Source organism: Pteropus vampyrus, unplaced genomic scaffold, assembly GCF_000151845.1.
Source record: "Pteropus vampyrus isolate Shadow unplaced genomic scaffold, Pvam_2.0 Scaffold25, whole genome shotgun sequence".
Classification (NCBI taxonomy): domain Eukaryota; kingdom Metazoa; phylum Chordata; class Mammalia; order Chiroptera; family Pteropodidae; genus Pteropus; species Pteropus vampyrus.
The window spans coordinates 10529415-10554441 of record NW_011888806.1 but is presented as its reverse complement, the minus strand read 5'-3'; the positions used below and the strand labels follow the sequence as shown (position 1 = coordinate 10554441).

The window sequence follows — 25027 nt, the reverse complement described above, 5'->3', positions numbered from 1 at the left end:
GTTCCTTCTCCCTTTTTTTCTTGATCTGCCACCTACTAATTAACCCTCTCTATTTAGTAACTAACAAAAAATGAGAAGAAAACAAAATAAGAAAAACCACATATGTAAAGCAAAATATAATGGAAACTTTTTAAAAACTAAACCTTATTCCTTCTGAGTCTTTGAGCATCTAAGATCTGGCTATGATCATTAGCATATATTATCTGTAAGAAATTCAGGTGTTGATTCATATTCTTCCCTCATCTACAAAGATAATTAAATATGTACATGTCTCATATTTTATAGATCTATAGAGATTTCAGAACAGGGTTGTCTAGCATAGAACTGTAAGATTGCATCATTGATAGAACAATTGGCAATGATAGAAATTGAAAATTCAAGGGACTAATTGCTTAAAAGACATTCTCTCTTATAGTTCCCCAACCCCTCAGCAACAAAATCAGGTTTATTCAAACACTAGAGAAGGTCTGTATTTCTGGGTTATTGCTGTTCATTTGTAACATGAGATATTCTGGGGACAATTAATATATCTGCACAGAGCAAGGCCTTTTTTTTACCTTTTCCACCTTTTTTACCTTCTCTCCTGCAATAACAGATCTGTAAGAAACCTGGCTAACACTGCTGTTCATTATACCCTCTTCCCTTTTTCCTTAAATACTAACAAGGAAAGGCATGCCTGCAAAGAAAATTCTGGCGGGCTGGCAAATGGCAATAACAGGGGTAGGGAATAGCTTCCATCTATCCTCTCCCGTAGGCTGTTTTTAAAGTATTGTCCTTTCCTCTGCACAGTCGTAGTCACCTGAGGAATGTTCAGCATTTGAATCAAGGATTAACAGATTTTTAATTTACAAAGCTGTATGCTGGTTTCTGTCAGAACCATAAAGGAGAGGTGGTGCAGGAAGCATTCGGTCAGCTGGTTTAAGTTTCCTTTTCCTTTCCCTGGAGCCAGTGCATTACCAACTTCTCTCAGTTAATTGGCTGCATGACCACAGTGACACGACAGGGCTCAGGGAGGGAAGGTGCCCAGCGGCTGCTGCAATGCTGTTTGGTGCAGCACTAGTCATTCGGGTCAGGGGCAGCACGAAGCACAGGTTGTTTACATCTTTACGTAAAGTCTGGCACTGAACAGAAAAAAACTTTCCTTTCAATCTTGTGTTCCCAAACTATGCCACCTTAAAAAATAAGCGTTCTTTTGTGCTTTGTTTAATCTCCTGGGTGCTCACGTAGTTCAAGAAGTGGGCCAGGGTTTCTGAGTTCCTCTCCCAAGCCTGTTGGAGAGCATTGGCTTAAGTCACTTCAATGAAAGTAGAAAGGAGAGGGAATGAATCATGGAAGAGTGCCCAGAAGTCAGCTTTTCCTGAACCACATTTAAAGCATATTTTTTACTGTCATCAAGGTTAAGCCCATGGAAGAGACTTGCCGCTTTAGGAAAGACCACAGAATGGGGAGTGGCGTTAGTTTCCGGAGGCCTGGTGATGGTGAAGCTTGCACCTCGTGGGAGCCCTAACTGATTTCCCAGGGTTCCTCTCTCCTCCAGACCGCTTCTGCCCTTTTCATCTCTCTCTTTCTTTGTTCAGGTACTAATAAAGGTCACCGAAAATGTTTTCCCCACGGTGTTAAAAATCTAGGAACTAAGAAACGTCTATGAGGCATGAAGCGGGGGATGGTGGTGCTTTGCATTTATGTTCTGGTGAGATAAAGATTACAAGGAATTTTTTACTCTCGACTTTGAAACTATGAATTGTTTTGCCTCTCTCTCTAAGACTAATATCTAATAGGCAGAGCACAACCAATCTTTTGATTATCTGGTGGTGCGTAACACCGTGGGTCCTGAATGTTAGTGCTAATTTCTAGTTGCTGATCACAGGACAAACTAAAGTAAAATTTTAAACCCTAACTCTGTCTTGTTTTTTTTTTCTCTTCCTGAGTTGCTCTCTTCTTGGAGATAAGTCATCTCTAATTCCCCACTGCTTTTTCCCTATATTATAACCACTTAGTGGTCACGCATCATTGCTTCTTCCTTCCTTCTACACTTTCAATTCCATTTCTACTCCCATCACTTTAGTTCTCTGTGTCTTCATTGCTTCATGCACACAACTTACTTTACCTGAAAAAGTGGCTCTCCAGGCAGCATCCATCCTTACTTCTTTTCAATCTCAACTTTCTTCACAAATTCCTACAACACATAGTCCACTTGTAAAGCATTGTCAAATAGATATTCCTACACAGTACTGTCAGGCAGCGTTCAACAGCTCAAAATTTTTTACATTTTTCTTGTTCCCAAAGGAAGTTCTAACTGTTTCATGTGCTTATGAAAGCCTCTAGCCAATTCCAACTATCATCCAGACTGTCTCTCTCTTTCTTTGTGATTACATTTCCTGCATCTCCTTGTTTTTGTTCACTGTGCCCTCTCTGTTATGATGCTCTCATCTCTGTTGTCAATTCAAACTTTACCCTTTCTTCAAGGCATTGCTGCTCTCATTTCTTCATCCATTATGCTTTTAGACTCTGTAGCCCTTATATTTCATATATGCTGCCAATTGACCACCTTATCTGTATAGCCGTCTTAAAGTACTGTATATACCTTTGTAGAGAAAAGGTATGTATTTATTTCTTCCCAAAGTGAAGAATGACAAGTCTGTTCAATCAAGGATTCAAGGTTTATTGAAGATTCATGAATTACAGTAGTATTATCTATCTTTTCCTGCAAGTCCATGGGCAATAATAAATTAAAATAAAATGCCTTTAAAATGTTGGTGGATAAAAGCAACATGTTCTTTAAAGTTTATGTTGTGCATGTTGCAATCACATTTATGGTAATTGACTTGTTTAAATGAATGCTACTATCCAAATCCATATAATTTTAAATGGTGCTGTAAATGAGGAGCTCGTTAATTCATATGGTAAAGTTTTATGTAACATTTACTAAGTTACATTGGGGATGAGTTCACAGACTCTTTGGGGGTAAAGAAACATAAATAAGTAATTACTTACTCTGTGATAAGCACTACACCAAATTTGTTGTAACATACATATGTTTAAAATGGAAACACAAAGCAAAAAGCTGTGAAATGTCTTGTGTCTTATGTTCTCTCTATTTATGCAACTGATCTGTCTTACTGAAGTCTGGGTCCAAGGACTCATCTCCGACCAGTTTGCATCTGTAATCCACAAAGATTCTGGGCAGCTCCCACCTCAGTCTCTTCTCTGTATTATCCTAATTTGGTTTAAATAAACTATATAGTAACAATGAATACAAAAAAAAAAAAAAAATCTGAGGGGCCCATGAACAAAAGACTGGCCATGGGCTCATCCAGAAAGGCTGTGACTTACTTGAACTATATGAAATCATATTCAGTCTTTGGAAGTTACAGAAAGACATTTTCTACTATATGATCTTAAGAGAGTGGTCAGCATGCCTATGAAAAAAATATATATCTGAACTGAATTAATGAAACAGTGGGAAAGGAAGATTTTTAGAATTATATGTGCAGTTGTACCCCAAATCTGCCACTTTCCATATGTGTGACTTTAGGTCACCTAGAATTTCTGAATCTGTTTGTAGCAGAAAGACCTCCTTGCAGAATGTCTGTGAGTGTGGTATAAGAAAATACATGTCAGTGGCATGGCTTGGTATCCAGATGTAAACTGTGTCTATAATTACTCTGCTGACCTAAGACCTAGGCCACTGGGTTACTATGTTCACATTGTTACATTTAATTTTTCCAGGCCTCTATTTTTTTTCCTCCTTCCCCATTCTGAATATAAAAAAAGTCAAGATTCTGCTGACATTCACTGATTATAGATTCTGAGCTTCTTGGATTAAGTTTTCTATCATAAAAGAGTTGATTACTTAGAAAGTGCTGGTAACAGCTTGAAGTAAACTTTAGCTGTTTTTGTTTCTTAGTTCTGTACTAAATTGGATGTCTTTTATTTTGATTTGTCTATTTACCATGAGTAATGTTTATTATTAATTGAAAATTGTTATAAGACTGGTAATACCAAGACTTATTCTGTTAGCAGAGTTGGAGTAAGCATAAGGATAAGTAAAAGCAAATTCTCTGTATGACTCAGGATGTGATCTATAGGAAAGAAAGGATAGAGAACTCTGAAAAATAACTGATAGCAAAGAATTTGAGTAATAACCAAGAAGTTTTTAAACTTTTGGCTTTTCATCAGCAAACAAGGACTTTTTTGTTTTCAAGTTTTTATGGAAATCAATGTCACATCCTGAAACAATTGATGAGTACCATTTTACTTAGGAGTTGTTTATTTATTTCTCATAATTGAGGAGGTGAAGTACTTTGCTTTAATGAACTCATTAATTCCACAAGTATTTATGAACAGAAAATTCTTACTCACTTTGATATTAAGTCCCAGAGCTAGAAGCAAGAGAGTTTGCCTATGTGTCTTAGTTCAAGTTAATATAACAAAATGCCACAGACTGGGTAGGTAGTTTAAAAAAACATAAATTTATATCTCAGAGTTCTGGGAACTGGAAGTCTGAGATCAGGCCAGCATGATTGGTTTCTGGTGAGAGCTCTCTTCCAGGTTGCAGACTGTCAACTTCTTGTATTCTTACAAGACACAAAGAAAAGGAATGAGTGAGCTGTCTGGAGCCCCTTTTATGAAGGCACTAATCCCATTCATGAAGGCTCTGCCCTCATGACCTAATCACCTCCCAAAAGCCCCACCTTCTAATACCATCGCCGTAGGCATTAGATTTGCAGCTTAGGAATTTTGGAGTGACACATTCAAACCATAGCAGTATGGTAGAATGGAGTGAGGCCTTCACATCTAACGCCAATCCCAGTTTAGTCCTTGTGTCTGTGGCACCTTTGGAAATTATCTAAACCTTTGTGAAGTTATTAAGATAGGTACATATTTTACAGCTGTTTTTTAATATTATTTAAAATAATAGTAATAACTGTAAAATAATTATCTTATCATAATAATTGTGAAAGTACAATCCTCTTTTGACTAATGGAGGACTAGTTCGAGACAGATAGGCATCTAAATAATTACAAAGTAATGTGTTAAGAAATCAAAGAAGAAACTTACCAAGCTTTGCATTTGGGGTGGGGGTGAGGGAATGTTAGTGAAGTCAACACAGGAAACAATGAGTCGAATCTTGCAGGATAAGATTCTAGGCTGACTCACGATGGCAGGATTTCCCTTCTAGAAGGAGGCCTAGAGACATGATAAGTCATGTTACATTTAGGAAACAACAAATAATTCAGTATAGAGAACACGTTGTTTGTCAGGAAGCAGCAGAAATGAAGGTGAATATGGCACAGTGCCTGGCACACAATGAGTGCTACCTAAACATCGTTGGTTGATTGGTGGATGAAGAGACAGAGATCAGATTGTAGAACCTGTATTTCATGAAAAGGAGTTTGGTGGGCACCATTGGAAGAAATGAAGCAAAAGAATGGGATGATCCAATCTAAATATTATGAAGATCAGTATGGTAGTGCTTGCCTGAATTGTGGACTCTTCAAAAAGTCAATTAAAAAATATTGATGATCTAGTCTCACGTAGTGGTGATGAGTTTGGAAGAGACCAAGATGGTGATTAAATCCGGTTTGTGAAGGAAGGAAGAATCTAGGTTGATTCTCAGATGGCACTTTAATGATTTGGAGATAGGTAACTGGTACAGATAGTTGAAATCAGAATTAAAAGTAGAACAGGTTTTGAAGAAAAGATGACTTAGCCAGTTTTAGAAATTTCGAGTTTGAGAGTGGTTTGAGATATCCATGCTGAGGGATCTAATGGACACTTTAGAAATCCAATGCTAGAGATCATAAGAGTGGCCCAAAATGATATACAAATCTGGGAATAATTAATATACAAGGAGATAAGTGGAGTCCAGCAAAGAAATTGTAACAAGTAAGATGAAAATAGAGCTGAGGACAGAATCCCGAGAACCAGAAAACTTACGAGAACATATAGTAGATAGTATAGTCAAGAACGAGACTGAGAAGATATTCTGGAAGGCAAGAATAATGTAACATGTGAGAAGTGTCAGGAAGAAGAGTGAGAATGATAGTTTTAAAGGGAATGAGACATAAAGTATTACAAAAATAAATTTAACTGTCAGTGATCTGACAACCAGGAAGTTGTTGGTGACTGTAGTAAAAGCTCTTTTAGTGGCATGACAGTGTCATAGGCCAAATTGCCGTAGGTTGGCAAGACGATGGAAAAGTGATGAACAAAAGCCGGAGCTCTACTTAACTGAGATACTAGGAGCAAAGAAAATAAATAATTACAGGGCACAGAGAGTCCAAGAAGTTTGGGCTTTATATTTGTTTATTCATTTTCAGGATGAATTAAATTTGAATATATTTATTTTATTACATTCACTAACTTCACAGGCTGCCTCTAGCTATTTGGTGTATAAATCACACTAAAGCAGGAACCTCACAAACCCTGAAGGTTGCTTCAGTTCCTCTCTCTCTCTCTCTCTCCCCTATCCCCACCCCCACCCCTCCCCCAGTTGTAACAGCCTCCCACAGATATAATAAATTCACCTGTATGATTTACTTCCTCAGCCCAGTGAAAAGTCACATCCTGGGTAATGTTTTATGACACTATCAATGTACTTTTAGGGGAAGTATGCATGACATATGTCCTCACCTAGACATTCTGGGAGGACTTTGTCAGGGAGTATGAAACATCACTGAGAATTTAAATGGACATAGTTGGAACTGTTTACATGGCTCACACTATAGGGAATATTCTTGTGAATAGTGCAGTAATCAATGTGTGCTTTCCCCATGCCTCTAGCTGAGAATAACATGACCTTTGTTCTTTTTTGTTAATTTTAAAATTTGAAATTTTACTGTTCCCTAAAAAATTTTTTTTAAATAAAACAGCTTTTAAAAATCATTTTCCTCCTAACTTTCCTCATTAAAAAAATTCTCATACAGGAGGTTAGCTCACACCTACCATTGTAAGCCAGAGATATTTGGGACATTTTATTTCTAATGGTACACAATGAAAAGTATACATCTATTATAATTCTTAATAAAATTAGATCTAGAGGAGAAACTATAGTTTTTCCACAGGAATTTCTAATTATATGTACTTATTATCTACATAGTTTAACTCTCTTACATGTTATATTGCCAGGTAAGCATAGCTCTTTACATAAAAAAAGAGTTTCCTCAGGCAGGATGCTCAGGCAGGATGTTCAGAGTTTTTTCCTTCGCCTTCTATTTTTCTGGTCTTCCCCCAAATTTATATTTTCTCAGCAAAAACCACCCCTCTTAGCGTGATACAGGCATTGAAGTAGGAAAGCGAGTAAGAAAGCTGGCAGGTTTCTTCCTCTGCGGCGCAGTTTCCAGCCATTATGCACACTGCTCAGTAGTGTGTAATAGCTATTGCGTAATAGATACAAAATGACTCTGAATCCATCCACCTTGAACAAATCCTGGCTCCACCATTTACTAGCTGTGTGAGATTCAGCAAATTAGTTAATCTTTCTGTGCTTCAGTTTCCTTCTTGGTAAAATGGTACAATGGTGGCCCCTACCATATATAATACTGTGCATTTTAAATAAGAAAAAAATATAGATAAATTGCTTATATTCAAGCCTGGTAGACATAAGTACAGTTTCGCTATTATCATTTTTGAAACTACAGAAAAGATACATTATTTTACTCATGTTTAGAATTTACTAATATTTTAAATTACTAGAAGATGAAAACACACAAAAATTGTGTTTTTAAAAAAGATAAGGACTGGTATTGAGGAATGAGCAAAGGTTTTAAGGCTGAATAAATCTGGATGTGAACTTCCATTCTGCTACTTGGTGCTGTGTAACAGACCTTGGGCAATTTATTTAATCTGAGCCCCAATTTCTTCATGTCTAAAATAATTACCTCATATATTTATTAGAAAAATGAGAAAATATAGGTCAAGAACTTAGTACATAATACAAACTTAATAAATTGAAGGATGTTAGGTCCTTTGGCTCTTAGTTTCTTGCTATATCTCTTTAATAAATTCTTACTGTAAAGGTAAGCCTATATGTACAAGAGAAGTAAGGAAGAAAGAAAGAAAAGAAAAGATAAGAAAAAACAAACAGAGTACTCTTCTAAAGCAAAACTTACTCCTTCCTTTATCATCCCTGAGTTGTTGGGAAAAAAAGAAATCCTGGGTATGAAGAAAAGAATGTTTGACTGCTTTTTTATTTCTACATAAAACCAAACATTGGAAGTTTTATTCTCATTTGTAGTGCACATAGAGGTTGAATTTCTACAGAATTTTAGTAGATTTTCTACTGGATTTAGGGAGAAACCTTACATAATTTATTTATCAATCCAAAGATATGTGAAAAATCACAAATACCTAAGATTCTCAAATGTTGACATTATTTTTTAAAATGATCTATAAATGCCTTTGAAAGGCTATTTTTAAAATTTTGGCAGGGTAAATTCCAAACATCCCAGGCAAATAAGCATGACATTTGTTTCTAAAGAGTTTTACAGAAAATGACTGTTCTCCATTCATAACTGATTTGAAGGCTTTGTTATTAAAATACTAGAATATTTTCACAATTGTTATCACCATTGTATGGGTTACAATTTTCTGTTGCCACAAATATAGAAAACTGCTAACTGTAGCTTAAACACACAGGGAATTATTTTTCTTATATTAAAAAAAAATCTGGAGGAAGGTGCTGTTGGTGTTGGATTAGTGGTTCATTGATTTCAGCCCTGTTGCCTCTGTGAATCTTTAAACCTTTCTTTTGTGGTTGTTGCCTAATGGTCAAAAGATGACTCTTAGAAGGACAGATAGCATGTCCAAGTTCAAGATAGAAAAAGGAGTGAATAGTAATTCCAGGTGTGCTTTCTGTTTCATCAGTCTATCAACTAATCAATCAATCAATCAATCAATCAATCAAACCCAAGTCTTCCTAGAAGCTCCTGAAGACTTGGGAAGTATAAAAATGTTTAATTGTTCAGCGTCTAAAGTGAAGATGACAAAAGAAAATAGGAGTGTGTGTGTCTTGAGTTAGTGAATAATGTTCAACACACATTTACCAAGAAATCACTTGTTCCAAAGCCTGCAAACTAAGCTAAATAAACCTGTTACCTGCTTTAATTTTCACTGCCCTTAGAGAATGCCATTTCCTAATTTCACTTCATATGTAATCAAGTATTAGTTTTAGGTCATTCAACCTTCTTTCCTAAAAGGAATATATGAATTCCACTAGTGCCAGATTTGATGCCAGGTAAATAATTTGGTTTGTTGTGTTATTGTTTCTACTTGAGCTAAGAATATTCTCTTTGATAGCAAGTGTTTATTGCTTGGAATGTGATGGTTTTGCACCATTGTATCCACCCATAAATTATTTTACAGATGAGGATGCAAAGCATATGTTCTCACTGTTAAATCCTTAACCTAATGGTTTTGAAGTAATTAACCAAACATTCGAGAGTCTTACATAATTTGTACATGCAATGCTTACTTTTCTTCAATTTAGTTCTGTAATAATGTGAGATATCAAATGTTAAATGCTCACTAGCATTCCAATCTTTGTTTTTCCTTTACATTGAGTTTTAAAAGAGAGCAACAAAGTGGGAAAATATAACGTTTCTCAAATTCATTGTGATCCTTTATTTCTCCAGGCATTTTTGGACAGAAACTGGAAGATACTGTTCGTTATGAGAAGAGATATGGGAACCGCCTGGCTCCTATGTTGGTGGAGCAGTGCGTGGATTTCATCCGACAAAGGGGGCTAAAAGAAGAGGGTCTCTTCCGACTGCCAGGCCAAGCTAATCTTGTTAAGGAACTCCAGGATGCCTTTGACTGTGGAGAGAAGCCATCATTTGACAGGTAAATTTCAAGATTTTACTAACCATCCTGCACTGAGAAATTTAAACTAAATTGAAAGAATGCAGTGAGCTGAGATGGCATAAACTTAATTGATGTTTTAACAGTTTAGATGCTGGATTACGTGGCCACACAAAAATGGACTGTTTTTATTAAGTTATAGAGCCAAAAATTTGATGTTTTAGATGTCTTTTTCTCTTATACTTCCCCCCTCTTAAAACATTATTATTGATTCTTTTCCTTTAATCCTAAATTAAAACTGTATTTAATTTTTGCATCAGAAAAGTGAGCTTTTAAAATAAGCATCTTCTCTTGCTTGATGTCTTTTTAATTCTTTCAGCTAAGGGATATTAAAAATATTGTTAAGTTGAGATTGGAATTCGGAAATGTAATTAAAAATAACTACTTTTATAATAATAATGAAAGCATTATATTTTAAAATATATAGCTCCTCCTTAATCTAGAATAAATTTACTAAGAAACAAGGAGAAGTATAGCATGGTGAAATTCAGGAAGTAATGAAACTTCCAGAGAAGAAAGTATAAAATGAGTTGAGTTAAACACTGTTAATATTTTGTGAATTATTTCCTTCTCTTTACTTTTTTTAATTTAGTAGAAGAATAATTTTTTATCCTAGTATTATTAATTTAATATTGTGTAGCACAGATTTTTCCACATTAATAGCTGAAAAATGTCCTTTTATTTCAATTATATTTTAACTTAACATTTTATCATTGGCAACCTCTGCAAGTAAATTTTTAAAGCTTAAATTTCTACAGGAATATGTTTGTAACTATTTCAATATTGTTGAACATTTTTGTTGTGACTTTTTTTACTATTATAAATAATATAGTGGGTATACATTCACATACATATTATTATTGGATTATTTACTTAGGAGAGATTCTCAGTTTGGACTTTGTGGATAAAAATAGTGTTGATACTTGAAAATTGAAAATTACCTACTATGCATTATTTCTCTTTGAACATTAAATTATTGAATACTCTTTTGCTGGTCACATGAACAAAGTCCTGAACAATGGTAATACTCAGTGCTGGCAAGCTATGCTGAGGCAGGCACCCCAATGCTGAGAGTGCAAATTATTATTTCTTCGTAAAGAAATTTGGCAATATATTTTAAGATCCTCTAAGTAGGGAATTCTAGTCTTAGGAAAAAATCAGATATGTGGGGAAAAAAACAAGTGCAAAATAACATTATAATTTTTATAATAGTAAAAATTCAGCACCAATCTGTTGTCTCGACTGCAGAGTAGAGTAATGCATTCATATAACAAAATAATACACAGTTATTAAAATTTTGGGAAAATGCTAATTTATGTAATGATAAATGGAAGTATAAATAGAAAAATAAGGCAGAATCAATTAATCGATTATGACCTACTTAATTACAAAGGTAATATAGGTGGTTTATAAGGATTCATATATTCTCTCCAAAAGAAAAAAATTAAATGTGGAGGTAAAGAAATGAATTTAAAACTAGGGTCAGAGAACAAACTTCAAGATTGCAAATATACTTTTTGCAGAGGAGTCACATATCTTATTCTAACTTTGAAAAAGAAAACCAAATTAGTTGTTACTTAATTCAATCCTGTCCACAAGGTATAAACAATGGTTTATTTAGGAGAAATGCAATTGTGTGGTTCCAAAATTAGAAAAAAATTTGTTAATGGAATTCTCCTAATAAAATCTGTGTAATGGGATATACATCTACAATGAATTGCGTGTGACATTGATAAATTTTAATGGCCTTTTTTATACATGGCCTAAATATATGTAGATGACATTACAGCAAAGCATATTTATTTATTAAAAATTATTTTGCTATAGACATTTTTGATTTGGTTCTTATAACAGAACTTTGCTAACATGGGGGAATAGAGGGATATTTTATATATTTTAGGATACCTGTAAAAAGAGATATGCCCTGAAAATAACATTTTTTAAATAACGTTCTAGATAACTACATGTTGAAAATAAAATATGGTGCAATCTTTATACAAAATGTCATCCTAATTATGAAAATGTATGTTTTTGTTTTTTGTATGAAATGCATCATTGCATAAACATACTGAGAAAATTAGAAGAGAAGATTAACATTGATTTGTGACAGAATGAGTGATTTTCCCCCCTTTTTTATACTGTAATTTCAATAAGCATATATTACATTTATAATTAGAAATTAAATGAGACTTTTTAAATTACTTGATGATTTCATGCTGCATAAAAATTTCCTTATCTTTTAGTTTCTGAAGTATAATTATAGAAGATACTTATTAATAGAAAAGCTATAGAAGAAGAGACTTGCAGAGAGTATCTCAGTGTTAAACACAATATGATCATGTTGCTAGCATACTTTGAGAAAAAGGAGAATGTCATTCATTAGCTCAGTTGTTCATTGTTTTGAGTTTCTACACTTACATAACTAACCACCCCAAACTTTATTTCAAACAATAACAAGCAATTATTTATTCATGATTCTACAGTTTGGTCAGGACTTGGCTAGGGTGTACTCATTTATTCACATAGCATTGATTGATGGATGGATGGATGGATGGATGGATGGATGGATGGATGGATGGATGCAGATCAATTAGGTCTGAAAAATCCAAAATAGCTTCTCTTGGATGTCTAGAGGTTTGTCTGAAATGGCTAAAATGACTGTTGGCTGCTTGAGCCTCTCTCTCTCTCTCTCTCTCTCTCTCTCTCACTCTGTCTGTCTGTCTGTCTGTCTGTCTCTCTGCCTCTCTCTCATCTAACATCTAATAGAGCTTCTCTTCACGTGGCCTTTATCTCCAGCAGATTAATCAGACCTATTGACATAATGGCTCAGGGTTCCAAGAGAATGAATGGAATGAAGCTTATAAGCTTCACAAGGGCTAGGGCCAGATGAAACAGTGTCACTTCTGGTACATTCTATTTGTCAAAGCGAGTCAAAAAATAGGGCAAGCCTAGATGTGAGAGGAAGGGGAAATACAGTCCACCACTTGATGGAAAGAGCGGCAAGCATACACAATGAAGGAAGAATTCGTTAAAAGCTATTATTTTTTGGAGAAAATCACTATAGCTTTAAAGTCTAGAAATCAAGAATCAAGTGTAGTAAATCCCTTAACTTTGTTTTTTCAAGATTGTTTTGTCTCTTCTAGGTCATTTGCATTTCCATTTAAAAAAATCGATATAAGCTTATCAATTTCTACAAAAGCCTATTAGGATATTAATAGATATTTCATTGAATCTAGAAGTCAATTGAGAGAAAATTGATATCTTAAAAATATAAACTCTTCTAATCCATGAATATGGTCAATCTCTCCATTTCATTAGGACTTTTGTATCTCAGCAATGTTTTGTAATTTTCAGTGTAAGCTCTTGCTACATTTTGTTAAATTTATCCTTAAATATTTAATGTTTATAGGTATTCCTATAAATAGTATTTTTACATTTAATTTTCTAATTGCTAACTGCTAGATTATATAAGTACAATTGATATTTTATAGAGAGAGCTTTTGTCCTACAAATTTGGCATAATACAAACTACAAATCCATTTATTAAGTGCTAATGTTTTTTTTTGCGATCCCTTAGGATTTTCTATGATCTTGTTGACTGTACATAATGAGAGTATTTTTTCCTTTTCAATATGTAAGCCTCGTATTTGTTTTTCTTGCCTATTTGTGCTTGCTAAAAACTCTTCTACAATAGTCATGAGTGGATATACTTTTCTCGTATGTAGAGGGAAGTTTTCAGTCTTGCTACTAGGTATGTGGCTATAAGTTTTTTGTAAATGACTTTTATCAGCTTTGAAAATGTCCTTGTATTTTTAGTTTCCTGGAAATTTTAATAATGAATGAGAATCGAATTTTATTAAATTCATTTTTTTCTGCATTGTTTGCAAAAATTATCTGATTTTTCCCTTTTGTTATGTTAATGTCATAAATTACATTAATTGATTTTTAAATATTAAACCAACTTTACATTCCTGGGATAAACTATATTTGGTTGTGATGAATTATCCTTTTTATATCTTGCTGTATCTGACCTGCAAATAATATGTTAAGGATTTTTGGACCTATCTTGACCTGTAGACTTCTTGTAATGTCTTTGACTAGTTTTGTTATCAGAGAAATTCTGGCCTCAGAATTACTTGGAAAGTGTCCCCTCTACCTGTTTTCTGAAAGAGTATGTGAGTTTGTATTATTTCCTCCACAAATCTTTGGTAAAATTTATCAGTAACATCATCTAGTCTGAGGTTATCTTTGTGGGAAAGTTTTTAGGAATGGCACTCCTAATTCTTCTAGTGCCAATTTTAGTAAGTTGTATCTTTAATGAAATTTGTCCATTGCATATAACTCCAAATAAATTGTTGTGCAGTGGTTTATATTACCATTTTTGTAATGTCTGTAGATATCTCTTATTTTACTTCTGACATTAGCAATTTGTGACATCTCTTTTTTTCTTAATCAGTCTAGTGTATTATCAATTTTATTAAACTTTTAAAAGAACCAGTTTTAGTGTCATTGATTTTTCTCTCTTATTTTTCTCTTCTTTTATCCCTGATCGTTGTTCTTTCCCTGGTGATTGTTCTTTGTTTAGTCCTGTGGAGTTTTACCCTCTGCGTGCTCATCTTGTTATTTAGACAAAGAATCAGGAAGACCTATATGTCGATTTCAGAAGGTTTTTTTGTTTGTTTATTTTTTTTACAAAGCTCCCTTCTCTCTAATAGTCTACATCACCAATTCTAGCCACTTCAACCTCCCTAAACTGCAACCTCTGTATCCTTAGCTTGGTAACATCGTTGTTCTCTATTAAGGTCTTTCTTCCCGTCCCAGGGTTTGGTAAATGCCTCTGCGTTCAAGGCTGAAGCAATCACAAGACCTGTCTCATCGAATTACATAGTGTCGAGGGTCATATTTTTGCACTATGTGTTGTCCGATATCTTAAAAACAATTATTTCACGTAGACTAATTTTTTCATTTTTTCTTAAATGAGAGATCTGACACACATTATTCTGTGAAGTTCATGAGCAGATTCTCCTCCTCAGCAGTTCTGAAATCCTGTTGGACACATGTTGTCAGGACTCCTCCCCTGGGAAACGGTCCTAGTTAGGGCTCGGCTCACTGACCTTTAGCTCTTCTCCACTCTTGGGTGTACCCTCTTGAGTCTTAGTTCTTTTCTATAAAACTTCTTTCCTTTTCTGTAAGAGATGCCTCTTATTTCTAGCTGAGTAGTTTTTCAGCCTACTTCCTGCCCATAAAAAGTTGGGATCCCAAAGTTTCTTTTCATTTTGAACTGATACAGTCTCTTTTACTCCAAGTTGCTGTAATTCCTTTAAAAGCCTCATAGATGTTGAATTATAATCTACTTGCTGAGACAAAGTCATACCCATACGTCTCTTTATGTCCGGCCTTTCCACATTCAGTTATGAGTCAAGGTGCTGTAGAATAATCTTAAGATTCTTCTAAATTCTTTTGTCTTGCTGAGAGAATCTGTGAAGTGCTACCTTACTTCTTACAGAGTTTTTAACAAGGGATTTTACATTCACATTGGCCATAAAGGTAAACAAAGGTCTTTATGGGTTGTGTTTTACTGGCATCTTTGCTCTATAGCCATTTCTTACTATGAGAATCTTTCATCAGCTTGTTTGTTTGTTTATTTTTTTACAAAGCTCCCTTCTCTCTAATAGTCTACATCACCAATTCTAGCCACTTCAACCTCCCTAAACTGCAACCTCTGTATCCTTAGGGACCACCATAGTTTCCCTAAATTTTTCTTCAAAGTTGAACAGTTCCTTCTTTAGCCTCATCAGAAATATTTCTTATATTTTGAGTTACTGAGGTCGATAATCTTGCTAAATTTTCCACCCTGCATTATAAACATTTACCTTTCTCTAGCCTCTAATAACAATTTGCTCATTGCTCTTCCAGTTTTTACTAATAGTCACCTCACTGACTGTCCAGACTCTGCCTGGTTCCAAAGCCAATACCATATATGTTATTTTTTTGTTGCAGCAATACCCAACGTCTGATACTAGTGACTGTTTCAGGTATCTCTTGCTGCATAGCAAACTACTCCAAACTTTTTTGGTTTAAAACAACAACAATCTTTTCAGATTCTGTATTTGGACATTGCTCGGCAGAGAGCCTTGCCTCTCATCTAACCAGTGTCCGTGGCCGCAATATAGTGTAGCTATAGTGTCCAAGAGAGCTTCATTCAAAGTCTATGCCTAAGCTGAGCCAGCTGAAATGGCTGGTAGCTAGCTGAGCTTCTGTCTTTGCACTCTTGTATCCTTCAGGGCTTCTCTCTCTAGCCAACTGTTGGAACTCCTTACATGGTGTTTCAGGACTCAAAGGAGTGGATCTTACAAGGCCTATGTCACATTCTCTGAATATATTGATCAAAAACAAAGCATAAGTCCAGCTCAGATTAAAGAGAATTGAAAATCAATCAACTCTTCTTCTTGATGGAAGGTGTGACATACATGTATAGATGGGAGAAATCATTGACAGTCACCTTTGGAGACAATCTATCTCATGCATTGCTTTATCAAATAGTTTTGGAGTGTTTACTATGCCTTAGATACTGTTCTAGGTAAAAAAGATAAGCCAGGTCTATTCTCTTCTGGGGTTTGCAGTGCTAATGACAGGTAGATAAATAATAGACTGTCAATGTATAAGTAAGTTCAAAGAGTGATAAGGGTGACATGCTAATATGTTAGTAAGTGAAGTGATAAAGATACACATCTCTTTCCTGAGGATATAACATTTGGATTTATCTTGAATGACAAGAAGCTTGCCATACCTAAGATACAGTGGCAGGACATTGCAGACTGAATAGGAAGTACTAAGGTCTTGAGACAAACACAGCTTAGCTTGTTTAAAGAACTTAAATCCATAGTTGCTGGAATACAATGAGTGATGAGTAGAGTCCTCTGAGATGAGATGAAAGAGGTTGAAACTGTGTAGCTCAGTGGTTTATAATAAGACATTTAGTTTTTATTCTATATAAAATATAAATCCATTGAAAGATTTTTAATAAGTAAATGAAATAATTTTACTTATGTATTTTAGAAAGGTCATTCTGTAAAGGAAAACTACTGTTTTTCATTACTCCACCCAAAGAACACTTCTGACACCAAATACACGGGTTTTCCACACCAAGCGATTCTCCAGTTCTCAATGGATGCCAACTGGGTATCCTACCATTTAATTTAATTCTGACATTAACTGCCTTAGTTAGCACAAACTCCACAGATTAAGGGCTCATTTCCACCAGACTGCTTTCCCCAACTCAGATGCCAATCACAAGTCCCAGGTTGCCACTTCTACTTCTGGCCAACCAGATAATAAATTGGAGGTTCCTCAAGTTCAGTAATTTGCCAGACCAGCTCACAGAACTTAAGAACACAGTTTACTTACAGATTATGGGGTTCTTGTAAAACGATACAATTCAAGAATAGCAAGGTGACAGAGATGCATAGGGCAAGGTATGGGGAGGGGGCAGAGCTTCCATGCCCTCTCTAGGCATTTTACCTTTCCAGCAGGAGGATATGTTCACCAACCCAGCTTTCTAACACCTTTAGTTAGGGTTTTTGTTGTTGTTTGTTTGTTCGTTTATTTTGTGGAGCCTTCATTACATAGGCATGATTGAGTAAATCCTTGGCCACTGGTGATTGAACTGCATCTCTCACCCCTCTCTCCTCCCCAGAGGTTAAGAGACAGGGCCGAAAGTTCCAACACTCTAATCATACGGTTAGGTCCTGTGGCAACCATAGGGACTTTCCAAAAGTCACCTCATTAACATAAAATAGTGTGTGATTAAAAGGGGCTTGTTATGAATAACAAAAGACTTTCTTTTCCCCTTCGTCACCCCAGAACTATTTCAAGAACTAGGGATAAAAAGCAAATATTATAACAAAAAAATGCTTCTATTAGTCTTATCATTTAGGAAATTATAAGGGTTTTAGGAGCTCTGCCTTGGAGCCGGGAATGCAAACCAGTATAAATACATATATATATATATTTTTTTGTCATACCACAATGTCACACTCTGGCAATCTAAATATCTTTGTTTTGATAAATTGTCAAGCTTGAGTCCCTCAAAGAGTTCACAGATACTTAAATTACTGGATTCTGCTGTTTATTTATTTATTTATTTATTTTAAAGAAGAGTCTCAGATCCATGAACATTGAAATAAAAAAAAAGAGTAATATATTTGTGGCAAAATATACACTACACAGTTAAGGGAATAATTAATCTGTAATTTTCCAAGGAAAGAGATTATTTTCAGAAATGTGTCCAAGTAGAGTATTCAGTCCCATCTGCTTTTGTAATTAATTGGATGAGTTTGAAATTTTGCACAACCAAGTCCTAGCTCGGTTTTCAGTTTTCGGATTGTGAAGACAAACTTCCTGGGAATATTTGCTGGTTCAGGTTAATCTAACCAATGGTCACCATCAAAATGATAAAGAGAAAAAAGAATGTAAGTTAAAAATACAGATTGTGCATAATGTTTTGAATAGATTTTAGGATGTAAAGCAAGATACAGAAGTTTTTCATTGTGAAATATGTTAAAGAGTAAGAATGATTAAATATTTTCCTTAATTATTCTAATAATGCTTCTAGCTTACTAAAGAGTCAACAGGATTTAGCTTTTATTTTTATATTTATTATCCAAAAAGAAATTCTCACAGGAATTCTGCAAAGGTAATTTCTAATTTTAACAATAAGGCGTAATATTATTGTAACTGTAATATTAAAGCCTAAAATTTGATCTTAAAGTGAACTTTTAAAATATTTTAAAATTATAACAGTATGAAGTTTTATTAAAATTTAATTTATTAAAATTGTACTTTAAATTATAACATTTTGTATATAATTTAGAATATGGAAGAATATAAGAAGGAAAGATTAATGTTTCAGAATTCAACAACCCAGAGGGCTCTTGCTATGTATAAACAAGTAGATATGTAGAGAGTTAGACATAGAGATATATAAAAATACAAATATAAGTATTGGAATCACAGTTTTTATATCTTGCCTTTTCTTGTGAACATAGATCATGAACAACTTCCCATGTTACTAAGTAGTTTTCAAAAACATGATTTCAAGGACTATATAATAATTCACCATATCAGAACATTGGTTTATTTAATTCTGCCTCTGTTGTTTTTAATGTTTTCTATACATCAGTCCTACACTGACGAGCATCTGTGTTCATAAATCAGCCTGTGCTTTGAAAGCTATGAATCCACTTGCAAGATAATGTTTCATATTTGAATGAGAGAAAACATCCTGTGGGAGAAAGAAAAAAGATGGTTAGAGAAAAAGAAATTTGAATTACACACTGTTTGAATTTAGAGAGTTTGCAAGTGCATGTGCACGCTTTTATTAACCATGAACATTCAGCTCTTCTTTAATTATATCGAATGTTATTTTTCCAGTTCCAAGGTTCAAGTTTAAGACTTTTATGTATGCATGACTTATTGTTTTTACAGTAGATGGCATGTTCCCACAGATTCCTTGAGCAAAATGAATTTTGTGAGAAAGGACAATCTCATTGACCTGAAAAAAATTATATTTTATCAGTTTATGTCAACTGTAAAAAACAACAGATATCATAGTTCCTAATCATTCTTTGCTTCATTCTTTCTACATAGTAATAAACACAAATTAAAACTCAATATTTTATATTAAACTTCCCCACTTAGAGGGGACACAATGAAAAATAGAATGTGTAAAATTAAATTAGAAGCCAAGTGTTATTTTGTTTCCAAAGCTCTCCAGATGGCATCAGCTGTGAAAAGACAGATTTTGGAAGATCTGGGAAGATAGAGTCAAGAGTGGCCATATGGATGTCACTCTTACTGCATTTATTGCTTGGCAACAAAATAACGACGCACTTACAACACAACATTCAAGAACAAGCAAAGAGGCTGTATAAAGCCAGTGATTTTACACACTCTGTCCAACAATCCCATAAAACAGCTGCTGCCCGAGGCACCCCAGCTGCCCTCCCACATACCCAGTTCATTCTGCCCTTGTCCCTCCTTCTCTTCTTCTCCCTTTTTGTTTATGTTTTTTTGTCTTGATGACTGATTAGGACCACTAAACAAACTGCAAGTCTACAGAGATAAAATGAAAGAAACCTCAAACTGTAGAATTTAGAAGACAGAAGAGCCAGACCCATATTTTAATTTTAATCTCTGGGTATCAATATAGTTTTGAGCATTACTGACCTGAGTTGTAAAAGGTGAACTTGAAAGTGGGGAGCACTATAGACATGGTAGAGATTCTCAAACATTAGTTTACATAAGAATAATCTACAGAAATATTTCAAGATTCAAATACTTATACCCACCGGCTATCATTCTGATTTAAAAGGTTGAAGGATGCCTAAGAATTTGCATTTAAAACAAATCCTCTGGTAAATTTTGTATACATGATCTTCAAACAATAACTTGGGAAATACAAGCCAGACTGTAGGCTATTGGAGCATAGGTGAAGGGAAATTGATCAAGTGAGGTGATCTGCCTCAGGTATCTCATATAGGAAATGAGAAAAAAATCAGCTTCATGGCATTATTGGAAAAAACATATTAGTTCTGACTAGGCTAGACAGGTCTTGTGTTACTGTGAAAGAAATTATTTTCTGGGGGTATACAGTTGATGTGTAAAATATATACTTTGCGATCTGCTGAAATGGGCCTGAAATTTAATTTAGTCTCATTCATTCATTCATTCATTCATTCATTCATTTAATTAGTGACATTGGTTAACAAAATCCAGTGAGTTTCAGGGAGCCTAAAATTTTAGAACAGCCTGAAGAGTACATCCCTCCCTGCACTTTTATGCTTTGATCCACATGAGAACTAAACACTGGGAGTCCAGTAGCATATTATACAGTTATAGAGCCTTCATATCATAGTGTGAATAAAAGATCTAAGGGTGGGATTCAATGGAGGAAAGCGAAGAAAGCAAGTAGTAACCTGAGGGCATGTGGATAGCTAAAGAGTCAGAAAAAGCAAAGAATAGACTCTTAGGGGTTTGCCTAAGGCAAGTCCTTGTCGGGGCAGAAAAATAATTTCCTTCTACCTTGCTAAGTTATTCTGGTTGGACTAATAATCAAATTATTCTGAGACAGAGCAACATGAGAAAATGACAAAATTTATTACATACATACATATGAGAATTCCATAAAGGTCTGAGACCCAAGAATACATTGGGCAGTTGAGGGTTACAAGCCACTCTGGACTCAGGAGAGAGAGAGGCAGGGGCTGGGCCTTCAGAGGGAAAGTAGGGATTCATAGGTCTATGAGAAAGAGCAGACATGTGGTAAACAAATTCTTGCTGGGCCACTCAGAAATAATGGGACACAGAGGGGAATCTCATAAACAGATTTGCTTGGATCCTCCCTGTCTGCCACACAATTTATATGTGCTGAGGTGAATTTGCTAAGGTTCATGTCCTGAAGCAGATTTTTCTATTAGAATTCTTTTAGACAGGTAAGGTGTGGGGGTGGGTTGAGAACAAACAAACGAACCAACAAAAACTCTCCTTGAGTTTGTTGGGCTTTTCAGCATGAAATAATCTTCATGTCACAGTGGCACATTCTGGGGAGACTCCATTCTGGACCCCTACACTATTAACTTGTAGATGGCTCCCTGTCTTCAGCACCGTAAGTGATTCTCTGAAGTGAAGAGAGGAGCCAGCTCTCTAAACTCCTGAACAGCTATTTAGCTATGGTAACTCTTAACATTCCCATTTTTTGATGAAGTTCTCAGATAATATAATGGCATGACAAGGTTTGATAACCATTATCTTAGAGTTTTTCTCAAACTTCTGTCATTCACAGAGTACCATTATAACTTTAGTCATATCCATATAATACCTATACTAGGTTTACCGATATTTTTCTTTAAATCTATCCTGGTTATTTTTTTATCAATTTTGTTGTAAAAGGAACTTTATATCATTAGTGTTTGTTAGTTGAAAACCAACACCGCTTGCCATAAATACAAGGTCAATATAGCATAAACACAATGACAACAAAGCACGTTATTAAATACCAGCTAAATAGAGCTGCTTCCCAAAGGTTCTGACACTAAGTACCTCTGTTTATTTGATGAAAATAAAGATTGACAAGTGCTAGTACCACTTTAACACTTCTCTCATTCCCAACTGGTACTTCCTATTTGACATAATCAGGAAAATTGGAAGATAATAGAAAAAGGACAACGTTCCTACTCTGTGATTTGATGTCACTTAATGCTCTGTTTGTGTGGCACCTCACTTGGAATCCTCCACACTTTGGAAAATGCAGTCAGTTCACTCTTCACTAGCTCTGACAAGCCTGCTTCCCTGAGTGCTTGGCTTCCTAATTTGAACAATGGATGTAATTCTCAAGGGTTCCATGAAAGCCCTTTGTAAACATAGCAAGGACTGAAAAATTAAAGAATTTTAAGAGAAAGTATCTCTTAGGTAGAAAACACTCTCATAAATGAAATACTCACATAAATGGGTATTTACTAAATATTTTATGTAGGAAAAGTTGTTATCTAGAATATGTCATGTTTCATTGTGTTTTACTCTCTTGGTGCTTTATCTAAAAGACTGTACATATGAAACTGAGGACATGAGTTTCACTTTATCTTTGAATAAATTTGAGCTCAATTGATTTTTTAATAAATTTGAGCTCACTTGCACTGAAACCTAATTAAATTATGAATAAAAATAGCCAATTAACCAAGAAGCTTTCCAGTATTTGATATATCCATCAGCTGGTGTTTGTATACTTGCAAGGAAGCAGTGTAGAAATAAGAGGTCAGCTTCTGATGACAGGCAGGTGTGGAACTAAACCCCAGGCTTACCAGTTACCACTCATGTTAACAACCTGGGACTCATTGCTTAACTTCTCAAAACTCCTAGTTTTCTCATATGTAAGTAGAAATAACAATGCTTAACCCTGCTGGGTTATTGTATTCATTCACTTAAAACAAAATAGAACAAAAACAGCAGGAGAAATGCTATAAGGTAAATAAAATACAGCACTTTTATTGTCATAAAAATCATGGTGTTGATGATAATGAAGATTCTAACATTTTATATGATAAAGAAAAGTAATATGCTTGAACCTATGTAATACAGCAACTACTGCTTAACCATAAACTTTAATGTTTTTAATCTAGAATATATTAACTTCTGTTTTGAAATTTCCATGGCAATTCCTACTGAAAGAAATGAGATACTTGTAAGTTTTTATGTTCTGAAAGTATGTGTTTTTGCGTGACTTATAAGTCAGAATGTGAATATTGTTGCATGAGCTTGGCGAAAGTACGTCCCTTAAAAGCCTATATTTTCTGAAATAAATTTAGTAGCTCATATTTTATATATCATGTAATTCACCAATTTCAAGGGTATGCAATCATTACCATATAGCAGTTTTAGAACATTTCATTACCCAAGTAAGAATAATATTACTGTTATTCCCAGCAGCCCTTCTTCCCCAGGCAACCTCTAATCTTTCTATCTCTATAAATTTTTCCCTTTCTGAACATTTCATATAAATGGAATTATTTAACATGTGGTCTCTTGCATCCAGGTGCTTTCACTTAGCATAATGCTTTTGAGGTTTGTCCTTGTTATAGCATATATCAGTAGTTTGTTCCTTTCTGTTGATGAATAGGTTTCATTTTATGGATATACTACACTTTGTTTATCCATTTATTTATCACTTGGTAGACATTAAAGTTGTTTTTGTTTTTTGGCTGTTGTGAATAATGATGATATAAACATGAATGTACAAGTTTTTGTGTCTTCATTTCTCTTGGGTATATAACTAGAAGTAAAATTGCTGGGTCATATCTATGTTTAACATTTGAAGAACTGCCAAATCGTTTTTTCAAAGTGGCTGTACCATTTTATATTTCCACCAGCAATGTATGGATGTTCCACTTTTTTTATAGCCATTCTAGTGAGAGCGAGATGGTATCGTCTTGTTTTAATTTGCTTGACCCTAATATATACAACCGATGTTGTATGTCTTTTTATGTGCTTATGAGCCATTCATATATGCCCTTTAAAAGGCGTATGGTTTTAAAATGTTTGATTTTTCTGATTATCTTAATAATTTATGATAAGGAAATGGTTGAAAAATCACTAAATAACCAATAGTGATGTTCTGGGAATATCGATTTAGGATTGAGATAAACATCTGTAATATCATGAGAGAGAGAGATTGAGAGTGTGTGTGTGTGTGTGTGTGTGTGTGTATGTATATGTGTATATATATATATATTCATGAGGATATCACTGTGGCTATTCATTTAAAGCATTGTACTCATAAAATAAAACTCTACATGTATAACTAGAACATGAGCTCTAAGAAAGTAGAGAATTTTATGAATCTTGATCACCTTTTATATCCTTAACACCTAAAACAATGTCTAACATATTGTAGGCATTCAATAGATCTTTGTTGAATAAATGGATAAAAGAAGTATATTTTCAATATATTTGTTGAATGAAAGAATGCTAATATTTCTGATATCTCAATAAGTAGGCAACTCATGTGCTTATTTTCATAGATTAGAATTTAGAAAACTTAAAAATTGTCATGTTTCAAAACAACTTCTAAAATTACATGAGAAAGTCATTTTTGTCTGCTAAAGCAAAATACCTGCCTATGTCAATGTTCATAATTGAATGGGTTTATGATTTCATAAATGCCACAGCTCTAAATTAGGACCAGTACCTTTGCTTTGTACTCAGAAATGCTCTCATGAATATAATGCATTATACTCCCAAAGTGAACTAGATTTTGATTTATAACAAAACATTAACAACAAAATAAAACAAAACAAAAACTCTACTTCTTAATACAATTTCCTTCACCTCTTTCTTTGTGCTTACACTGACCTGTCTTAAAAATGGTTCGAGTAGAAAACAGCACTAATATAATAAATATCTCTATATATGATAGCAAAATATCCTTTTCAATAAAGGACAGTGTTTTAATATAATATCTACAATAAATATATAATTCAATTATTTTACACCTTTTTATCCTCTCCCTCAATATAGTTGACCCTTGAACAACATGGGGGTTAGCAGTGCCCACCCTCATACAGTCGAAAACTTGTGTATAACTTTTGATTCCCAAAAAACTTAAATACAGTGT

The 25027-nt window shown here is 34.4% G+C and overlaps 1 protein-coding gene across 5 annotated transcripts in view; it reads left to right on the top strand.

Annotated features, from left to right (window-relative positions):
* Positions 1 to 25027, top strand: part of ARHGAP24 (Rho GTPase activating protein 24) — a 464137-nt gene that overhangs the window by 404890 nt on the left and 34220 nt on the right. For 3 of the 5 annotated variants that reach the window (XM_011356326.2, XM_011356328.2, XM_011356327.2), the window contains one exon: positions 9636 to 9843. In XM_011356326.2, the coding sequence (XP_011354628.1) occupies positions 9636 to 9843 (208 nt within the window). The other 2 variants (XM_023528441.1, XM_023528442.1) reach the window with 2 other exon arrangements.